Source organism: Sparus aurata, chromosome 2 (assembly GCF_900880675.1).
Source record: "Sparus aurata chromosome 2, fSpaAur1.1, whole genome shotgun sequence".
Classification (NCBI taxonomy): Eukaryota; Metazoa; Chordata; class Actinopteri; order Spariformes; family Sparidae; genus Sparus; species Sparus aurata.
In genome coordinates, this window is record NC_044188.1 from 5,958,847 (window position 1) to 5,979,735 (window position 20,889).

The 20,889-nt window shown below is 42.9% G+C and overlaps 1 protein-coding gene across 4 annotated transcripts in view; it reads left to right on the plus strand.

The window, feature by feature from the left end:
* Positions 1 to 20,889, plus strand: part of arhgap42b (Rho GTPase activating protein 42b) — a 70,459-nt gene that overhangs the window by 46,154 nt on the left and 3,416 nt on the right. The window contains exons 5-21 of one of the 4 annotated variants that reach the window (XM_030403653.1): positions 8,195 to 8,296; positions 8,528 to 8,638; positions 10,299 to 10,403; positions 11,236 to 11,365; positions 11,739 to 11,839; positions 12,989 to 13,098; positions 14,158 to 14,214; positions 16,195 to 16,273; positions 16,558 to 16,597; positions 16,927 to 16,989; positions 17,174 to 17,248; positions 17,889 to 17,973; positions 18,166 to 18,224; positions 18,744 to 18,849; positions 19,085 to 19,244; positions 19,970 to 20,120; positions 20,383 to 20,784. In XM_030403653.1, the coding sequence (XP_030259513.1) occupies positions 8,195 to 8,296; positions 8,528 to 8,638; positions 10,299 to 10,403; positions 11,236 to 11,365; positions 11,739 to 11,839; positions 12,989 to 13,098; positions 14,158 to 14,214; positions 16,195 to 16,273; positions 16,558 to 16,597; positions 16,927 to 16,989; positions 17,174 to 17,248; positions 17,889 to 17,973; positions 18,166 to 18,224; positions 18,744 to 18,849; positions 19,085 to 19,244; positions 19,970 to 20,120; positions 20,383 to 20,784 (1,936 nt within the window). The remainder of the gene's footprint in view (positions 1 to 8,194; positions 8,297 to 8,527; positions 8,639 to 10,298; positions 10,404 to 11,235; positions 11,366 to 11,738; positions 11,840 to 12,988; positions 13,099 to 14,157; positions 14,215 to 16,194; positions 16,274 to 16,557; positions 16,598 to 16,926; positions 16,990 to 17,173; positions 17,249 to 17,888; positions 17,974 to 18,165; positions 18,225 to 18,743; positions 18,850 to 19,084; positions 19,245 to 19,969; positions 20,121 to 20,382; positions 20,785 to 20,889) is intronic. The other 3 variants (XM_030403658.1, XM_030403666.1, XM_030403673.1) reach the window with 3 other exon arrangements.

Below are 20,889 nucleotides of genomic sequence, written 5' to 3' on the forward strand. Positions count from 1 at the left end.
TCCCCCACTGAGTTTCTGAGCCCACTGCTAACTCTTCACTGAACTGAACTCTGTGAATCATTTGCACATCTTTACATAGCCACAACCCCTGCGAGGGACATTCCAGCCTGAGATTCACACTCTCACCCAGCCTGATTTATTTCACTTGACTTGACAGCGACTGGGTTGCAAAATAATTATTTTCTTCACTGCACTCGACTTGCGCCTTCACAATCCAACCTGCAATGGAGAGGAACTATTTTTCCTCTCGATGCTGAAGACTGAACATCGATCACTCTCCTTTTTTTTTTACCTGCCAAGGCTAATAACCATTGTCACTCCGCGTCTCAACCATCACATGTAGCTACTGTAATGAAATAGCACATTCTGCAGCCATCTCTCTCCCCTCCCCATCATGGTACTCAGTGTTATTGCACTGGCTCTCTATGTTTATAAAATGGTTTCTTAAAAGCCACAACCCCTGTCACTCCCACTACCTCTTCTTTTCTCCGACCACTTCCTCCTAATGGCTCTCTCCTCCTACGGCCCATCCCCCCACTAAACATTAGCCCAACTAGAGTGAGATAAAAGGCAGACATCACGAGTGGCTGAGCAACTTTCCACTCTTCCGAGAATCTGGAGAGATCTGCAGGCTGTCTGACCCTTCCAGTTACTGCGCTTCATGTCTGAGAACGTCAGATGGACAAACGGGGAGCTCTTGCCTTATTTGGCTATACTGCGAGTAATCCCGCTGAGGTTACGTACCAGTGTAGCAGCTTCTTAGGCACAAGCACAACACTTCCATGGCCATAACACACCGGCAGATTGACTGCAGCACTACAGGACATATTAGGCACAGTCTGCTTCACACAAGGCTGAGTCAAATGTTTTGGAAAAACCTTCAAACTTTGCACGGTTTATGAAAAATAAGAATCGAGAAAGCCACAAGAGTTGAAACTCTCATGTATTTTCACTGGAGCGTGGACTGACCGTGCGTTGGCTGTAGAAGTGAAATTATGGCTTGGCTCCTTTTCAGTTTCAGATCCGTTTTCGCAGGCTGAAAGTTGGTAATGTCCCGGGACTGATACTTCAGAAGTGAAATAAGGAATGAAAACCTGTCCAGGTTTCAGCGTTTCCTCTGCTGTTTTCTATCACTCCATCAACAGTCAGCCTCTCTGTTCTGCCAACTGATCTCTTAAAAACTTTAACCTGAACCTTTTCCTTGAAGTCTCACACCGACCTTCTGTATTTTCTTCCACAAACTCAAAACCACTGGAGGTAAATTGCCAAAAGCTGGCTTCACACTATTTGTGTGTACCTGTGTGTTTGTTGGTTGTCAGACTTGTTTAAGGCCTTGAAATTCGAACAAACCCCAGGGACGCTATCTCAAGAAGGTACCAGGGGGTGTCCAACTGGTGGGTGGCATTCCCGCTCTCTGAAATTCTGACAATATCAACATTAGGGGCACCATAGGGGTCCCCCGCTAGCTGAGTGTGAAGAATCAGTGCAAACAGACCCAGATGGGAGTCAGATGGCCGCTGATAATTTGAGCTGTCCTCATTCGACAAAGGCTGCACAGACATCAGATGATTCTTGGCTAGTTATGCCTCCAGAGGCAGAGATGACATTTGCATTCTTGCTATGAAATCTCAAAATATGCTAACCTACATCCTGTGGAGTGCTGGGATCAATTAACAGTGGTTTGGGGATATGCTTGCCAGCTGTGGGTGACACTAAAATCTTTCAATCACACAAATGTGAACAGTTACCTTGATTAACCTTGGGATTTGGTAAGTGTGGGAAAGTGACTCAACCCACCGTTTTTGAATTGAGTGTTGCAGAAAAGCTGAGCCGGGAAAAAAAAAAAAAAAAACCAGTCAAATTAAATTGTGATTCCATGATTGCATCGTGCTGTTGTTTTGGAGGATGTTCAACAGATAGTTCCCACTAACATCTGTAGTGCTAAATCTATCTGGATTGTTTTTGTGTCGGCTGCTGAGTTTTGGAGATGTCGGCCATAGAGATGTCTGCCTTTTCTCTAAAATATAGACTATAACTATAATAGAGCTAGACGGCACCTGGCTTGCGGTGCTCAAAGTGCCAAAAGTACATTTGAAAAACTCAACAGCAATGTCTGTCTCCTGAAATCATGAACCGGTTACTAGAGATAATAAACAGATCACAACGCAGAGGGAAGCGTGCATCCATTCATTGACGAGAGGCTCGGGCTTGTAACGGCGTAGACGTAACATTAATGGCTTCTTCTCTTTTTTTTTTTGCAGTGCTGTAACATTAGTTAGCCTAGTTAGCTCTGTTAGCTAGCCACTCATTCGTGGGTAGATGCATGCCTCCTGCTTGCTGGTTGGCTGGTGTAGTTGGGTTAAACAGAAAATGAGTCCTACATGAAACTGCTCAGAACAAGGCCTGTGGATTATCTTCATCTGCCAGGTCATGAGATTTGCAGAATTCGCCCCAAGATATGAGTCGGTCATGACCCAGTTACTCAAGATTATCAGCGGACATTGTAAGCTGTTTCATGTTGGAATCTATAAACGAACAAGAGGCTCGTACCTCTGGCAGCATTGACCTCCTCAGTGGTTATGTTAGCTAGCTTCTCGTCCTCGAGTAGACGCATGCTCGCTTCTGTATGGAGCTACAGAAAGAAAATAGTTTCAACACGAGGACATGTGAATTCCCCAGTGTGATCCTGAGTATCTGGGCGATGACTTCTGGAAAGAGATTTTGCTGCTGAGTTTTTCAAATGTGTTTTTTTATTTTTTCTGGCCCTTTGAGCACCACTAGCCGAGTGCCATCTGGTCCCATCTTTCAAGAGTAGGCAGACATCTCCACGGCTGACATCTCCAAAACTCAGCAACCAAGACCCAAACAATCTAAATGGATCAATATCGCTACGGTTAAGAGGAAAAATATGTGTTGGGTGAACTGTCCCTGGAGTGGCCACAGGTTTGGAAACGATAATTCCACCAGATGGTGCTAAAGTAAGGAAAATTGAAATCTTACACAAAGTGATCCAAATGAATTATAGCTGATCGATTGGCGATCAGCTGACCTAAAGCTAATAAACTGATCGTGTGAGCACTAAACTATTCACACTGTATGTGGATCACAGGCAGAGCGCAGCAGAGCTTTTCCGAGCCGTATTGAAATTCGGCACGAGTCCAGCCACTTAAGACACCAGATGATCAAAGATGGAATTGATGTCCTGGAGATATGCAAATCATGTTGCATAACAAACTTTGCGAGTGTCAGTTGAAATATCACTGATTAATCACAGAGGTGCACGCTGCAAAAACTCGACAAGAAAACTGCCACAGACTTTGAAAATGTTTCACCTAATAACGGCGAGGAAAACATGAATTAGGATGACAGCGACGCGGACGACAGTCGGACTCAGAATGTGGGCCGCGGAACAACAAACTGCATGAATGAGGTAATGCAAATTAAATGTAAATATTTGCATTTTTCTCATGTCTGCCCCATCACTTTCCACTTGCTCCACCCAATAAAGCAGAAACACCATTAAAACGATCTTTCAGAAGGTAATTACTTTTTTCTCCAGAACGTTACAGGGCAGTCCTTGAGAGTTTAGTCTTTACCTGTTTGAAATAAGCAACCAGGCCCTGTGAATACATCAGCTTCTTGTTTTTTCTATCATATTTTGATATAAATACAAACAGCAACATCCCATATTCTATGTATCTATTCACTTACTATTCATTTATTTTTTTTAATTTTTTGGTTTTACCTTGTTTTACTTTATTTATAATTTAGTTATGTATTTTATCAGTTAAAAAGCAGTTTTAGACTCCTAACCTTCAGTATTTTATCATTCTTAGTTTTAGAGCTTTATTATTTTATCTTTATTTTACTGCCTCTAGTGTCTCCTCAGTGAAATACATCGATGATAGCTTTTCCTCAGTTCCGCAATACCTGTTGTTTGTGCCCTGTTTTATTTATTACACTTTATTTTATTTATTTATTTCTACTATTTTTTTTATTTGACTCATTGTATTTTAAGAAGCTGTATGCTGTGTGTGTGTGTGTGTGTGTGGGGGGGGGGGGTTGTATTAATTGCTGCTGTTTTACCTCTGTAAAGCACTTAGTGCTACATTACGATGTATGAAAAGTGCTCTATAAATAAAGTCTGATTGATTGATTGACAAGGGTCAAAGGGCCTGGAAGTAATATAAGTTAGTAGTACTGTTCATTATTGTTATCATGTATAATTATTTGTATTTTTACAATTATTGCTGTTTACGTTCCTCCAGAACAGATGAAGGACAACTAATCTCATTGTGGTCATCAGAACTTACAACTCATGAATGTCTGTTTTTTCCTTTTTTTTTCTAATACAACTCTTTTTTTCTGACATTATCTGCACTGCAGTTGAACAATGACTCAGTGAAAGCATTTTGCAGGATGAACTTGACAGAATGGCGTCTAGTTTTTTATTGTATTTTCTTCCAGTACATTCACCGCTCTGTGGAACCGAAAGTGACTCTGAGACACTGAGTTTATGTCTAAGGTCATTCCTTATCTGTGGTGAAGCTTTTCCTGTCAGTCCCCTCTGTCTTTGGGTTTAATAAAGCAGAACTGTTTTGAAAATACCCTTCAGAGATAAACACAAGACTGACCATTAGCACGCAGACTGAAATTAAATGCGAAGCAAAACAAACTCTTAACTGAATGTTATTAAAATATCCCGACTACGTCAATGGTGAGATTAAATAACTTCCTGTGACACCGGACATAATTAATGAATAAAGGGCAGCACTGAGCGGTGACGTAATCCAAACCAAAAAATCCCCCAAATGAGTTAAAAAGTCCAGATGATTGAAGTTGCCTTCATTATCTCTCGGGTTAGGTGGTGAGGAGAAGGCTTAGGTTGCTCTTGACAGGGAGAAGCCTAAGGGCTCCCTATAGGATACAGTATAGATCTATATTCATGCAGAGCTTGTCAAAAGATTTTTTTTTTTTCACAACATGATGATAAAGAAGCGTTTGAAGGTTGATCTTAGGATGAAACGCGCTTTTTTCTCCTCGCTGCTCCAGCTCAGACCTTAAGAGTTAGTCTCAGATCAGATACAAAGAAAATAAAGAATGAGCGTGCACTGTATATGCAGATTTTTGTACTTGTACTTATTTGTATTATCTTGCATCATGTGTCAGAGAGAGCAGAGACAATGATCAACTCATAAAAGTTTGTTTTCCCAAGTAAAGCTTTGCAGTTTGCCTCAATCACACACACACTAAACATGTTCTATTCAGAAGTCTGGGTATTTGTTTTTCGGCTCTTCAGAAGCAGATGTTTGTAATTATTTCGTGTTAATTGGCCAACTTCTCGCTGTCTGTGATCTCTCGTCAGGAAGTGGGATTTCAGGTAAAGCGGGAGACATTTCTTGGCTTTGCAGCAAAGTAACTGAACTCGAGCGGGAACCTTGTGTTCTCGCCGCGTTCCCTCGTGGAAGAGAGAGACCAGCTCGCGCGTGGTGGAGGCATCAAAATAACCTGGCTATTGCTTTTTAATCACCATTCTGGACCCCTGCTCCAATTAGCTGTCTCTAATGAGTTCATAGAGAACGGTTGCAGAGTTCTCCCTTTCATGTCACTGCTCTGAGATCCCTTTCAGATGAACGTGTGGAGAATTGTGCTGCACGTGACGCCACGCTAGCGGTAGATGTTTGTATTATTCCAGGGCGTAAGGCGGATGCGAGGAGGTGTGGATAGTGTGTTTGATATATGGGGTTCTTTCCTCTATATACACACACACACGCAACACACACAACCGACCCTCCTTGCCGCTTACATCTGTTACCATGGTAATGAGAGGCTCGGAATGATGGCCCTGAGGCTCGTTAGGGCCGGTGTCAAAACTGGCGATGTACAGCTAGCTTCCAAATATTCCTCCCGCTGTCTTCACTGTTGTTTTCAGCATCCTTGCTTTGGCAAATTAGGAGAACACCTGACCAGAAGAAGGCCTGCCCTGTGGCTTTTTCCCTCCACGCTATACGAGCGTTTAGCAAATTCACCCATGCTACAGCTGGCATCAAAGCGCCGTTAACGCCAGTGTGAGCCTCGCCAGTTAGGAGTTCCACCACAGAGGAGGAATCTGCATCAGAATATTCTCTTCCTGCATCTGATTTATTCATGAGGGCGAACAAAGCAATCAGATGAGAAAATCTCCCAAGTGGTAGGTCCATGTGTGTTTTCTGCGCTACAGAGTGTTGGAAAGTGCCTCGGCGTGATCCATTCCCAGCCAGCTGATTACTCTGGGGCGCCGGCATTAGTTTGTGTCAGAAACTTGTGCGCTTCAGGGTTTATATCTATCCACATCTATGTCCTCCGCCACCACGTGTCGGGCTTCAAAGCCTTGTGCGTGAGCGCCGCTCCCCCCTCCGTCTCAAGGAGAGTGTTTGCAATTGAAATCGCTCATATTCCTCTCTGATTGCACAAACACTATCCGGGAGGGGTTGGGGAGGGGGGGCAGGATCTCACCCACCTCACGGACAAACCGTCAAACACCTGGTGTTCTGTGGGGGTATCATTATGGTAGCACCCGTTTATACACGTCCTCCCTGGATCAAAACAAAGCAGGACACTTTGGGTGACTTAATCAGGCTGGCTGTGCCTCACAGACTCACTGCGGCTCTGAGTCACTCCCCACTCTTTTCCAAGTGTGAAAGAGTTTGTCCAGACGTATGGAGGAGTGATTTGCGAGGAGTTTTCTGGCGTGCTCACACTGGTCAGCAGTGTTGGGAGATTCCCGCTGTGACTCCGGGGCTCAGCTAAACCTAAAGCTCTTAATTTAATGTGATCCCCAGTCTGTGTGTGTGTGTGTGTGTGTCGAGGTGTGTGTGTGTGTGTGTGTTGGTATTTTTCCCCGGGGCTTCAGCTGCATGCGTGCTCACGAAATAATGTCACGTCAACAGCAGTCAAAAAGGCCGACAGTCAGCTCCCCTTTTGTTCTCCAACCAAAAAAAAAACAATAATACTTTGGTCCTTTAGGGAAATGTATTTCCTGTCAGCGAGATATCATATTTAATCATATGTTTGTTTTGCTGTCCACCTGTTTATTTCCGCTTTGTTTCTGAATATTGGGCCTGCGCACAATTGATTTTTCCTCCCCACTCCTGCAGAGATCGTCCCTGGGTCAGACATGACAGGAAAGATGGAAATAAGATGCTACTACATGAAATTATCTATTGATTTTTTTTTTTTTGCGCTGTACTTGTAATAGTTATGTAGGAGGGTTACAGTGTCTTGCGACGAATTCCTCCAGTGTGTTTTACTGCTGTGGGGGGTTGCTGAGGCAGAACACTGTTCTAGGTCATATCAGTAGCTAGTAGATTAGACTTGCTAAATTTCAGGGCCATGGGAATGAAAACAAACAAGCAGGATTTGGTTACATTGGCCATTTCCTCGCACTTTCCTCGCCCTCCCCCCCCCCACTTTATTCTGTCTCTCCCCTAGCCTCCTTTGTGGATGTTTGCATAGCGAGATGGGCACCGAGTGGGCAAAGCTCGGTTTAGAGGTCAGACTTGCAGATGAGACACTCGAATGCTCTCTCACAGACAGGTTCTCTCTGCTTGGGCAGAGTTTGATTAAGGCCTGCAAAGTGGATCTTTTTTTTGCGGGGTGAAATGTTCAATCTCTTCGTCCATATGCTTTATAGATGGGCATCTGGCATGAAAAGCCCATTTCCTGTTGCCTCCTCAGAGCCTTCTGGGACAATCCTGGGACTCATGACCATGGAGCTTGACTTGTCTTTGCAGGTGGAGCATGACAAGAGAGGGGAAATTTCAAGACAGCGTCCAGCCAGCGCTGCATGTGACAGTGCAAAACGCATCAGGCTGATGATGATTTAGAATGTTGTGTGTTTTCCTGTGTACTCGTGTCTCCAGCTGGGGCGCCGTGACAACAATTGCATATATTACTCAGAGGTCCCGCTGATAATGCGTGATCCTTGTCGAGCAGGCCGACGTCGTCTCCTCATCACTCCGTGGTCATATGCCGCTTCTATGACCTGTGCTAATCTACTGACAGGACTTTTAAAGACATGCGGGCGAATGCCATGTGAAAATGTACTTACACCTCCACCTAGTGGCGGCTCCATCGCACACACACCCGCATCAGCAATGCACGACACACCGTTGGTGATGTTTAAGCCTTTCATGTGTCTTGTGGACCTTTTCAGGAGGGGAAGAAGAAGTTTGATAAGGAAACAGAGAAATACTACTCCACGCTTGAGAGACACCTCAGCCTGTCATCCAAAAAGAAGGAGGCATATCTGCAGGAGGTAAAGCCAAAACAAATTTTCTGATCCCCAAACATGTCTCTGAATAATACTGTTTTATGGTCTGCTGAGTGTCTCCTAGAAATAAAGCTGTTGTTTGTGAGCCGCTGTTTGCTCACACGCTGCTTCCAGGTGGTGATGCAAGCATTGGCTCTCTGTCCACACACTGCACCCCCAGTTTGACCGCCGTCTTTGTCGCGGCACTTAACCCTGGTTTTGTTTGCTCATTCTCAGGCCGACACGCAGATTGATAAGGAGAGACAGCTCTTTTATGACGCGTCCCTCGAGTACGTTTTCAAAATACAAGAAGTGCAGGAAAAGAAGAAATTTGAGTTTGTCGAGCCGGTAAGACAAGTTTTACACACCTCTGTGCTCCGTCGCTGCTGAATGCATATTTAAGATGCAGTCATTTCTTTTGCCTTTTTCCTCTACGTATGTAGTTAAAAAGACCTATTTAAGTGGCACATACTCAAAATAGCGCAGAATCTTTTACTGCTAATGAAAGTGGCTTTTTAAGTGTCTGCTCTCCTCTCCCGGATAACACGTCTCTCACAGGTAAACATCTATGCTCGTGTATAACACAAATTTGTCATCCGCATCCCGAATCCTCTGTAATATAGTCAATCCATCTGGGCAAAGTAGTGGATAAAATTTGATAAAGTGGTTGTTGTCAAATAAAACAAGACTAAGTGCAAATCAAAGCCCGTATAAAAGCCCCCTCCTCACAGATACATAGAGTCAATTCTAACATCTTTAGCGGAGAAGGTACAAGGGATAATTAAGTTCTCTAGGTGTTGAATGTCTGGGAACGTGAGATGGCAGCGAAGTGGCTCTTTGAAAAGCCCCCACTCCCATTTGTTTACACTCACTGGCAGGTCACCCAGAACCCAGGCCAGAAATGTAAATCTCCAGGTAGTGGAGGGGGTGGGAGAAATGACAAGGCTCAACCTTGCCTGTGATGAATCTGGGCCCAGATAAGATGGTTCATCCTTGAACATTTGATATACCCAAGCCTTCATCCTGGAAATAAAATCAGTGGTTGGGTCTGAGGATTTGACTGAGAGCTGCTCTGTGTTTGTCGGATCCTCCGCACCAGAGATGGGATCAATTTTTTCCTCCAACAATACTGCCAGTGCTTCTTTTTTTTTTTTTTTTCCACAACGGTTGGGGATGTTTGTGTTATACAGAAAATAAGATCAATATCTGTGTGCCACAAAGGAACTACAGCCTTGTGAATCTTCAACCCAATCGCGAGAGTAAATATTAATAATGTGCCTTTCTGCAAAACACAAGTATGTTGAAACTTTACTTTTCTTTAAGTTGCAACTGTATGTTTTTTTAGGTTATATTTTTTATATCTTATGTTGTGACAACAACGGGCTTAGTTCTTGGTCGGGGTTAAAAACAATATATATTAATTCATGGCTTAAATTACCTGATGTCTCATCCAAAAATAGTCAAGATAAATGTAATTGTCATTATCCAATACGAGATTGTGTAATGACATTTCTGTGTTTACTCCCTTGGCTACACAAAGAGAAAAAAAACAATTCACACAAATTAATGAATAATGTATTATATACTTCTGTTGAAATCCTTATATTTTATGTTGCAGAAATTAAAAAAAGACAAGATGTTATTCTTGACTGGGCCTTCATCTTATGTGCAATATTCAAGTGTTTAATTTCTTCAGATCTGCTAATCCTTTTTTCGTTTTGTTTCTACGAAGTATAGTCCCGCTTAAGTCGGTTTGGTTTTTAATGCAATATGTACATCATGATGATCGTTTTAGGACATAATTAAGCACATTTTGTAATTTTGAGGTGACAGAATTGTGATCAAATCCATTATTGAGAAAGAAAATCACTACTGAGTGGGTTAAACATCCCTCAAATTTATGTTGCCGTGTACCACTTTACAATGTACTCTCAGGTGTGAATCTGTAATGAAGCTCTGTGCTGTTTATTCACTCTGTGATTCACCCTTAAATATTGCTCCTCTCCAGCTCCTGGCCTTTCTTCAGGGCTTGTTTACATTCTACCATGAAGGATATGAGCTGGCTCATGAATTTGAGCCATACAAACAGCAGCTCCAGTTCAACCTACAGAACGTAAGTCTCAACACCTCGGGGGTTGTACACAAAGGCAACCAGCCACGTAATCAGATTCTGCAGCTTATCATACCCCGACATAACAAGCAGAGTTTTCACAAATGGATAGCTATGTGATTAAATGAGATTCTTCGCTGCACAGAGGATCAATATTTTTCAGTTTTGTATTGCAGGCAGTTACTGCAGGCCATTTAATGGTACTGTGTCAAAAGAAAAAAAAAAAGTTAGGGAGTAAAACTACAGCTGCTGCCGTGCCCCCTCTTTCCATCACCGTGACCTTAGCACTTGCAGCCTGAGGGCCCAAATTTCTCTTTGACCTGAAATGTCAGCACCGTTGCCCTGACAATTTCCACTCGGTAACCCTCCCTGTGTGTCCTCAGATGCAGAGAGCTCTAATAGGAGCGGGGAAAAGGTGAGGCTGTCTCAGCATCTCACTTGTAGGGGAAATGAAACAGCCTCATTCTGACCCTTTGTCTCCACAAAAGAGGATTCCTGCGAGCAATAAATACCGATTCTCTGTCCTAATTTTGGCTCGCACGAAGTTCATTCTTCCAATACTGAAGCAACATATTTGAATTAGACGCCGCGACTGTATTTTTCCGAAAGGTTTTGCCAATGTGTTAGTTATTCATCTCCCCAGGTGTTCTCGGGCAGCTGTACAAGCATGACGCATTTTGTCACATGTTTTTTCCTTTAATGTATTTCAATCTCGACGTAAACAAAGTCATATTTTTGAGATGCGAAACGGCGAGGAAAAAAAAAAAAAATTTGCAGATACACAAGACTTCCTTTTGAAATGCAATTATGATCCTGTCCTGCATTTTCTGCACAGACACGGAACAACTTTGTGAGCACCAAGCAGGAAGTGGAGAAGCTGATGAAGAGGATAAGATCTGCAGATCAGGACTATAAACCCCCAGGCCAGTGGACGATGGAAGGCTTCCTGTACGTCCAAGAGAAACGTGAGTCTTTCTAGCGGGGCTCCTAGTTAGCAAGCCCGGCCCCGTCATACTCCCCTCCCCCTCCGCCTCGCATATAAGTGCATGGTTTTACATCCATCACCATAAACATGTCCTGAGTTCTCCCAGGCCTCTGCAGAAGAGATCTCACACACACAGAGCTCGTAACTCATCCTGTTTACCGATTCGCTTTGATGTGCTCTCAAACAAGGGGGGAGATGCCCAAATGGTAGATTTTTATCAGCAGTGATAAACAACTTTTGATTTATCACACTATAATTGCAAATTGATTTTCAGATGTCTTTCCAGACGCTCTGTGATTCAGAGAAAAATATTTTGGCTCAAACCTCTGTTTCCCCCTATTTTTCTGTCTTAGGTCCTCTGGGATGCACTTGGATACGTCACTACTGCACGTATGAGAAAGGCAGCAAGACCTTCAGCATGAGCAACACTGAAGCCAAGTCGGCCGGGAAACAGGTAGTTTTCTCTAATTCGGCTTTTTTCTTTACTATTTTTGTTTAGTTTAGGTTCAGTTTTTTTTTTCCCATTTAGTTGTACATACAAATAAAAAGCTGAGACTGAGCAAGCATAATCTGTGTGGGTGAAACAAAGAAACCCCCCCGAGGCTCAGAAGAACGTCTCTACCCACAGGGGAAAAGAAAGACAAAAAAGTCACGATGACAGAACTGCGAATTGGGCACAGAAAACAAAAAAGACTTGTTAACTCAAAGCGGATAAAAATGGTTCAAAGATAGCAAAATCCACAAATAGCAAGAAAGAGCTCAAGGAAAGTAAAATCAACTTTTAACAGAAAGTTTGTGTGCCTTGTTTTGTACACGGAACGCATCCATCTCATTTACAAACATTTACAAATGAGGGGAAACTTATTTCAGACTTTGTGTTTTAGATCAACTGCCGTCCAAGCTTTTACATGTACTAACAGGACGATCATATTCCAGTTTTTACCCTTCTATAGACATTAGGGCTGGGTATCACCAGGTACCTCGCGATACGATACTATCACGATATTTTGCCCACGATAACGATAATATCACGATACAGCGATTCTGCAATAATCGATATATTGCAAGAAATTTCATCCACGATACATCACGATATCTGTGTCACTGAAGAAATTCAGAATTTATTGACTGCACTGAATCCATTTCACAGGAATTACAAAACATTGTCAATCAATTTCACATGAATGACAGCCAAGTAAACAAAGAGTGTATTGCACAGTGTCCCTTCTTAACACACACACTGGCTACAACTATCATTAAATATCTATATGTGTGGGTTTCAGAGCTACTTAAACCATTTTTAAAATTTCATTTGGTTGTATGCCTATGTTTGAATAAAGATACAGCTGTCCTCCGAAGAGGGGTGGTGGTGGTGGGCCAAAAATATGTATATTTTTTTTTTTACATTTTTAAATATCGATATTTGGTACCAGTGTATCGATAACGTACCTCAAGACAAAATATCGCGATATATCGTAGTATCGATATTTTGGAACACCCCTAATAGACATATGCATATCATTACAAGGTATGTGTGTAGTACAGTTTCGGCCATTTTCCATCCCGACTCGTATTTATAAATGTATGCTGTGTTTATTTCTAGAACGGTCTCGTCCTGAACCAGCCGGAGATGTTCAAACTCAAGTCCTGCATTCGGAGGAAAACCGACTCCATTGACAAGCGTTTCTGCTTTGATATTGAAGTGGTGGAGAGGTCTGTGACTTTCTGAATCATCTAGCTGTTTTTCCCAAAAAATGTCTTTTCACTTACATGGACTGAAAACATACAAATAAGCATGATATTTACAGGGACAGTTCACCCAAAATATGAAAATACATATTTGTTTTCTCTTACCTGTCGTGCAGTTTATCCATCCAGATTGTTGTGCTGTGAGCTGCTGAGTTTTTGAGATATCGGCCTTGGAGATGTCTCCTTTCGCTTTAATACAGTAGAACTAGATGGCACGCTTAGTTAGCCTAGTTAGCTTTGTTAGCCTCTCATCCATGGACAGATGCATGCTTCCTGCTGCGTAATGATATGGATGGCGGGCGTAGTTCGGTCGTCAAAAAATAGTTCCTTCGTGAAACTGCCAAAAGCAAGGTCCGTGGATTATCTGAGTAATCAGGTAATGATTTCTATAAACAGACTATGCTGTGGAGTTGCATGAGTCATCAGTAAACTGAGTATATTTTGATTATAATCGAGAGAAGGTGGAAATCTCTACAGCTGATATCTTATAAACTTGGCAATACGCAGAAAACAATCTGGATGAATAAATAGAACTACAGGTAAGAGGAGTGATAAGAATTTTTGATTTTGGGGTGAGCTTCCCTTTAACACTGTGACCCCTTCCCTTTAACATCTCAACATATGACAGGCAGAGCAATTAAAGAGACCAATTAGTAAAAACATCACCATTTTGTATATTAGCTAGTCTATCAAAGCAAAAGTCAGCATCACGTAAGACACGGTGCATGCGGGATGTTTTCTACTCATGCATCTTGAGTTCTGTCAAACCCAATTGATACTAGAGATTAACCCAGATTATCTTGGGAGTACTCAGCATTGCAAGAGCTGTTCAGGTTTGATAAACATTTTCAGAGGGTCCCTGTTTACCAGCGTTGGATGTTTTCAGCTCTGTTTGTGTCCTGCATGTTCCTGAAGCCCTTACCCTCCTGAAAGCTCTGTGTTTGTTATGTCCACAACATCCGTATTTTACACTATTATTTGAACCCATTCCGTCTTTTTTTCTCTGTGTTCGTGTCAACGTAGAAATGACATCTGTCGTGGAACTCTTTTCAGACCGCTTCAGTTTTTCTGTAAAGTCCGGTATGTGAACTGACCAGTGCTGCCCTTTCAGAGCAGTTGCATGTGCTGCATGTGTGCTGCTAATCACATCGTGCACTCCCGTCTTCAAATCTAAGCCTTTCTCCAGAAATACTGTTAACCTCCTTACCACCTCACTAAATCACAATCATCTCTTGGTCAATATGGGCTAAAGGACGCAGACGTATTCCTAAATTATTTATACCCATCTGCAATTACTCACGTAGTTTATTGATTTGGGTTTTCCTGAGAATCAAATAACAACATTGTCTCTCGTGAGAAGTTTGAAATCTTTAGCTTTATGGAAACATTCCTAACTGATTTGTATTTGATTTTGTTTGGGGGGGGGATCAGGATAAGGAATTGCCCAAAGATTGAACACATTGGCTGCGCGCTGATTAACAGTGGCTGAATTGATCAGGTCGTGCATCACGAGAGCTTGATAGGAGGTCATTACCGTGACGTGAATTTCCGGATATGGAGTTAGCTCATGGCTGTGCATTGCTCAGAGCTGCAGCTATCAATTACATTCTGGATTAATTGATTACTTGTTAGGTCGGAAAATGTTGAAAAATGTAAATCAGAAGCCCAAAAAGACATCTTCAAATGTCCGCAACCCAAAGAGATTCAGCTGACTGTCCTAGAAGAGTTAAGATGCCAGTAAATAGTTACATTTAAGAAGCTGAAAACGGAGGATTTGGGGCTTTATTTATTTATTATATTGCTCAAATAATTAATCGGTTGTTAAAGTAGTTTGGGATTAATTTAATACCTGACAGCTAATCAATTAATCATCGCAGCTCGAGCGTTGTTGTTGCACGGCAACCAGCAGGGCCCGCGCCGCTCACCCTCACCGAGTGTCGCTGAGCACGGACAATAACTGCAGTTTATTTGCAGGGCAACTCATTTATCATAAACGACGATGCCCCAAGGTGCTTGTTTCCAACCGCAAGGACAAGGCGGTTCAAGCTCCAGTCGGCTTCAAGCTCATCTATTCATCCTCATTATAATAAACGGGCTGTTACACCTAATAGCCCAGCCAGAGTCGGGCCAACCGTCTCAGAACCTCGCGTTTAAAGGGCTGATTCACCAAAGTTTACTGAAGTTAGTTTTTTTCTTTATTTGCCCAGATTTTGAGATATCCATCTCTGAAAAAGTTTAATTTGTGTTGCGCAAAGGAACGAAAAAATTTTATTTAAAAAATTCACCAGCAACATGTCTTTCTAGGAAGTGAATAATTCACAGTCCTGACTATCAACAGTTTTCATACGGCCCGCCGCAAAAGCACTTCCAAAGGAGGCAGATAACAGGTTCTGTGAATTAGAGACAGGAAAGACATGTTGCTGGTTCTGTTAAATGTTTGAGCATCAAAAATGAAACGTCTTCCACCTCCGCTTGTTTTAGGCTCGCATCTCCAAACCTGGTCAAATAAATCCCAAACTCTCTGCACGGTGAGATTCCCCTTGAGATTAGACTACAGTTACATTCATTTGGTTGATATTAATCGCAACACATTCAACCTGACATGGCTCCATGCTGGTACTAACTCTCACTACTGGGTGGGGTTTGTTTTGGTTTGCTGTCATCACATAATTCTCTCATGACATCCCTGAGCAGTGCTGTGTATCGACTGCCGATATATGGCTCGGGCCGGTGTAAAGCTACGTGGCGCACGGCGCGGTGAGACATGACACGTAATACCTGCTGCGCTGTAGAAACACAGATGAGATGAAGGTGTATGCATGTTGGGGTGCGGAAAAGCGAATCACTCTAATATTAAGCACATGTAGCGTTTAATTGGGGGTGGAATGCGAAGCGCTGAGCCAACCGGGGGCACAGTTTGAAGTCAAGCATTTGCACACGAGCTATTTTAGTCACACTAGTCCTTTTATAGTGGTCTCAGCCAGTGTAAACACGGTCTGTCCAGGGGCCCCAAGGCAATGAGATCAGACTGAGACCAGCTTTTCTCTGATATCTTTCCAGGCATGGCGTTATGACACTGCAGGCACTGTCAGAGTCCAACAGAAGACTGTGGCTGGAGGCCATGGATGGCAAGGAGCCGGTGAGGAGCCCCGGCTGCTCGGCCGGGATGTTTTTTAGTAGCTTCTCTGACAAGAAAACAATACGGCGACTGAATTATTGGTCACCGGCACCCTCCTCTGGTGTGTTCAGGCTAAGTCTCTCGAAGAAAAGATGACCTCACCGTCAACTTGTGCTAATAATAGATCAGTCTGCATAAAGCAAAGAAACTCTGGGAAAGCTGTGTGACAGAAATCTCTTCCTTTCTGGGACTTGTTAACCAAATGTTTCCTCGAATTGATTATGATTTTTCTAACCTTTCCCCAGATTTACAACCTGCCAGCCATACTAAGCAAAAAGGAAGAGAGTAAGTCTGTTTTTTTTTGTTATTTTTTATCTTTCAAAACCCCTTTCATCATTCAGTTGCATACACTTTTTTGTTTTTTTTTTAACACTTGGAATAAATCCCCAACACACGCTCATCAAACACATCCTCCATCACCTATAGCTGTATCTGTTCATTAACACAATTACTTGACACACACCCACTCAGCTGACATCGCAGAGCCTTGCAGCACAAGGGTTGCATCTTATTAGTGGAAGCAAAAACATAGGGGAGTGCTTATTATTCCTGCGTGGTGCGCCGTTAACCGACAGTAATTGATGTGTCAACCCTATTCTCATGTTGTGTTACAGCATTTCTTAATGAAGCGGGCTTTAACTTTATAAGGAAATGCATTGACCTGGTGGAGACAAGAGGTGAGGCATTTAAATCTCTCAGCTTTCATTTGTCGAATGACCTTAGTGCAGCCCGCTTGTGATTATGAATAACAATGTGCTTCATTCATTGGCGGGCCGTGACGTAACTTATTCTTAACTTGACAAAAAAATCTTTGTTCCTCGTTTCGATTCCTGAATTTCCTTTTTTTCCGTTGCCGCGCAGGCATAAACACAATGGGACTGTACAGAATCGGAGGGGTCAACTCCAAAGTACAGAAGCTGATGACCACTGTCTTTTGTAAGTAGCCTTGGAATGAGGCGAAAGGACTTGGTAAAAAAAAAAAAGCTGAGTAGAATGAAAAGTACTAATGAAGTCTGTGTTCGAGAGACTGGAGCCAAAGTATCAGTATCAGTGTTTATCAAAAGCTTTTTCCATCCTCAGGGTATTCCTCAACAATATCCTCACGTGCCATGAAGCAAAACTAATGTAAATAGATAATTCTCTGTTTTCCAAATGCATAAATGGTCACTCTCTCTTTCTACAGCATGCCAAGGTTTCACATATGAACAGCTCATTTTTCACAAGCATCTCGGGTTGAATTTGTGTGAGCCTGCAGAGTGAGGGAAGAGGTCCTCCCAGTGGTGCGACGGTGTAACAGCCACCCGGCCTCAGATTACTCTGTCATTACCTTATTAGATGAACCAGGGTAATCCTGTTAGCATACATTTCATACATTTGAACAGGAAATGTCAAAATGATTTATTAAAGGCTCTCTCAAGCTCGATCTCCATCTCTGTAAGAGGCCTGTGAACAGTCCATAATTTCAAAGCTCATTTAGGCAGCCTGGCAGGTCATGTCAGGTTGTATTGCTTTCTCCGGTCAGTTTACAGCTCGCTCATTGTGGTGATATAAAAAAAATAAAATGTGTTTCCAATAGCATCCAAGGCACCGGTGGACATGGACCTGGATCCAGAGACGTGGGACAACAAAACTATCACCAGCGGTCTGAAGAATTACCTCAGGTCAGCTCGCCCCACCAGCTGTGTATCTTTAGCCGTCAGGAATCATAATTACCTCCGTAATGCCTCTTTGAACACCTCCATGTGTTAGTCACACATTCAGAGCTACCAGTGACTCACAAAGGAAAGGTGGCTGCACTCAAAAGCCCAATGTCGCGGCAGAAATAAATGGTAACGGTTCTTTTTATTCACCAGATGTCTCTCTGAGCCTCTAATGACCTTCAAGCTCCACAAAGATCTTATCATGGCTGTCAGTAAGTTGTGAAAAGTTACTAACCAATTTTAATATAATAGATATTTTACCAACCGCTCCATTTCATTTTATTATCAAACATGAGAGGGCGACTTTAAAGTTAGCAGAGCTTTGTCAAATTAAAAAAACAGACACCGCGGATGAATCCCATGTTTACCGTATGAATGTTTTTAATCAAAGATGAGTATATGAGTATGTATATATATGTAGACATGTTTCCAAATCTCATATTTTCAGATTTAGCATTATGTACACTGCAGCAGGGATCTGAAATGAGCAAAGATTGAACCAATTAAATGGCTTCCATCTCTGAAAATACACTCGTGCTATGTGTACCGCGTAGCTCTCATATTATGTCAAAGTGAGAAGTTAAATTGGTTTAATATGCTCTAATATATGTGTTAATCATTTGCTTATCTCTACACCTCTGGATATAGTGTCAATAATTGGCAGCTTTGCCGTTTTTCTGTTCAAGTACATGAGCCTCTTGATCATCTTGCATCCATTTGCCCTTCCTCAGAGTCCGATGACCAGAACTACAGGGTGTGTGCCGTCCACGCTCTGGTTCACAAGCTGCCAGACAGGAACAAGGAAATGCTGGAGCTACTAATAAAGCACCTCGTCACGTACGTGTTCCAGTAATGAGCCTTGAAAAAAGGGAAAAGCTCTGTGAGAGGAGATAGAAATTGCTGAGACTGATTAAATTTGTCCTCGCGGCGCCGGGACGCTTTAATGTATTTACAGGTGTCTCTTAAACTGTCAGAGTTTGATAGATAACAAAACTGTCAACACGCGGTTAAGAGTTTCCATTATGGGTGTATCGGCAGAGAACAGCATCTCACACGTCTCTTCCACGTGCAGAGTTTCCGCACAAAGCCAGTCGAACCTGATGACGGTTTCCAACCTGGGCGTCATCTTCGGGCCGACGCTGATGAGGTCACAAGAGGAAACTGTGGCCGCCATGATGAACATCAAGTTCCAGAACATTGTGGTGGAAATTCTCATTGAGAACTTCATTAAGGTAATCTATCATCTGGCGTTGGACGTACATTATGCCTGTAATTTTACCTTCATCACTGAACCCGTTTAATTCTTACTTTCACAAATATTTTTTATCCATCGTTCCACACAAGCAAAAAACAGATTTGTGGCCAAAATGATGTGCAAAAATGAGCTTGACACTTCATGAAGACAGTATTTTAGTGTCTTCTATCATTTTATATGTAACTTCATATTGCATTATTTATATACCATATGTTTTGAAATATTGTATTTTCCGGAAACCTCCTCTGACACCTCTGATTAAGCTCCGTAGCATTGTGTTGGATGCACGACTTTGACCAAACAGATTGATAATATTGTGACTAACATGGTTAAGAGCATTGCTGTTTCGATGTTCTCCCCCGTGTGATTTAAGTTTTGTTACATCTGAAGACTGTCCAGTCATAAGAACCAAAATAAACAAGTAATTGTCAAAAAATCTGTCATGGCTTCCAGTCCTCTGATCTTCTTCGGGGATCTTAAATCTCAAGAAACCACTGTATGTTTCTGACTAAGTGGTTTACATGAGAGATAAACTTAACTATCTGACCAGACAGGCAAGCCTAAACTGGGTAGTGAGTGTCTTAAAATATTATTTATAACCAACTTCAAAAACACAGTTTAAATACCGGTCTGTATTGGTTAAGAAATACACAGATTGTGTAATTTGTGTTGAGTGATCAGCGCTCCTCTCTCGACCTGCAGATCTTTCACCAGCCTCCGGATCCCAACGTTCCTCTGCCCCAACCCCAGAGTCGGCCCGGCTCTCGCAGGAGTCGGGCCATCTGTCTGTCCACGGGGCCCCGGAAGCCCCGCAGCCTCTACACCCCAACACTTTGCCTGGCCGATGCGGAAAGTGAGTACCGAAGCAGTGATTGCCACCGCGGGCCGTCACACCACAATGTCCCAAAAACCCGTTGGTGGCCTTTAATATCAATCAGACACCTGCACACGCTGTTTCACCACATTTCTGTGAGAGTCACCTCATATTGGCTGTTTTTTAAAGCCTGAGTAACCCTTCCAAATGAGTGTTATCTGCTTTTTTTCAGGCTGTTAATAACCATAATTACCTCCTCATTCAGCAGGTTTTAATGAGGGCCGTGTGTGCCTCTTCTCTGGTCCCTGCATAGGTGACACTTTTAGCAGCAGTCCAGGCAGCACCCCCATGGGCAGCATGGAGTCTCTGTCCTCCCACTCCTCTGAGCAGAATACCTCCTCCAAAATGGCTTCCTCTGCTCCAGTCAAGGACAAGTCGCTCCTGGATCTCCGCCGTACGCCGTCCCAGCTCTCAAATGGCCCCAGGAGCACCGTATGCATCAGCAGTCCAGAGTCCAGCTCCAGGGAGGATGCGGGGCGTACAGATGGAGACTCAGAGGATGCTCTCAGCCTGTCCTCAGTCAGCACGGCGCCCTGGCTGTCTCCTGCCCCCAAAAAAGCCCCCCACTGCCGCCTGGACCTCAGGCCAGCACTGCTGCCCCGCTCGCCCGCTCCCTCTCTGAAATCACTGCATATATCGCAAGGTAGCATAATCATCAAGTAATCCAGTTTAGGCTTGTCTGTCATCAGATCATTGATTTTGTTTCCCTTGCAGTAATGAAGTGGAAAGAAACCTCGTGAAAGTGTCA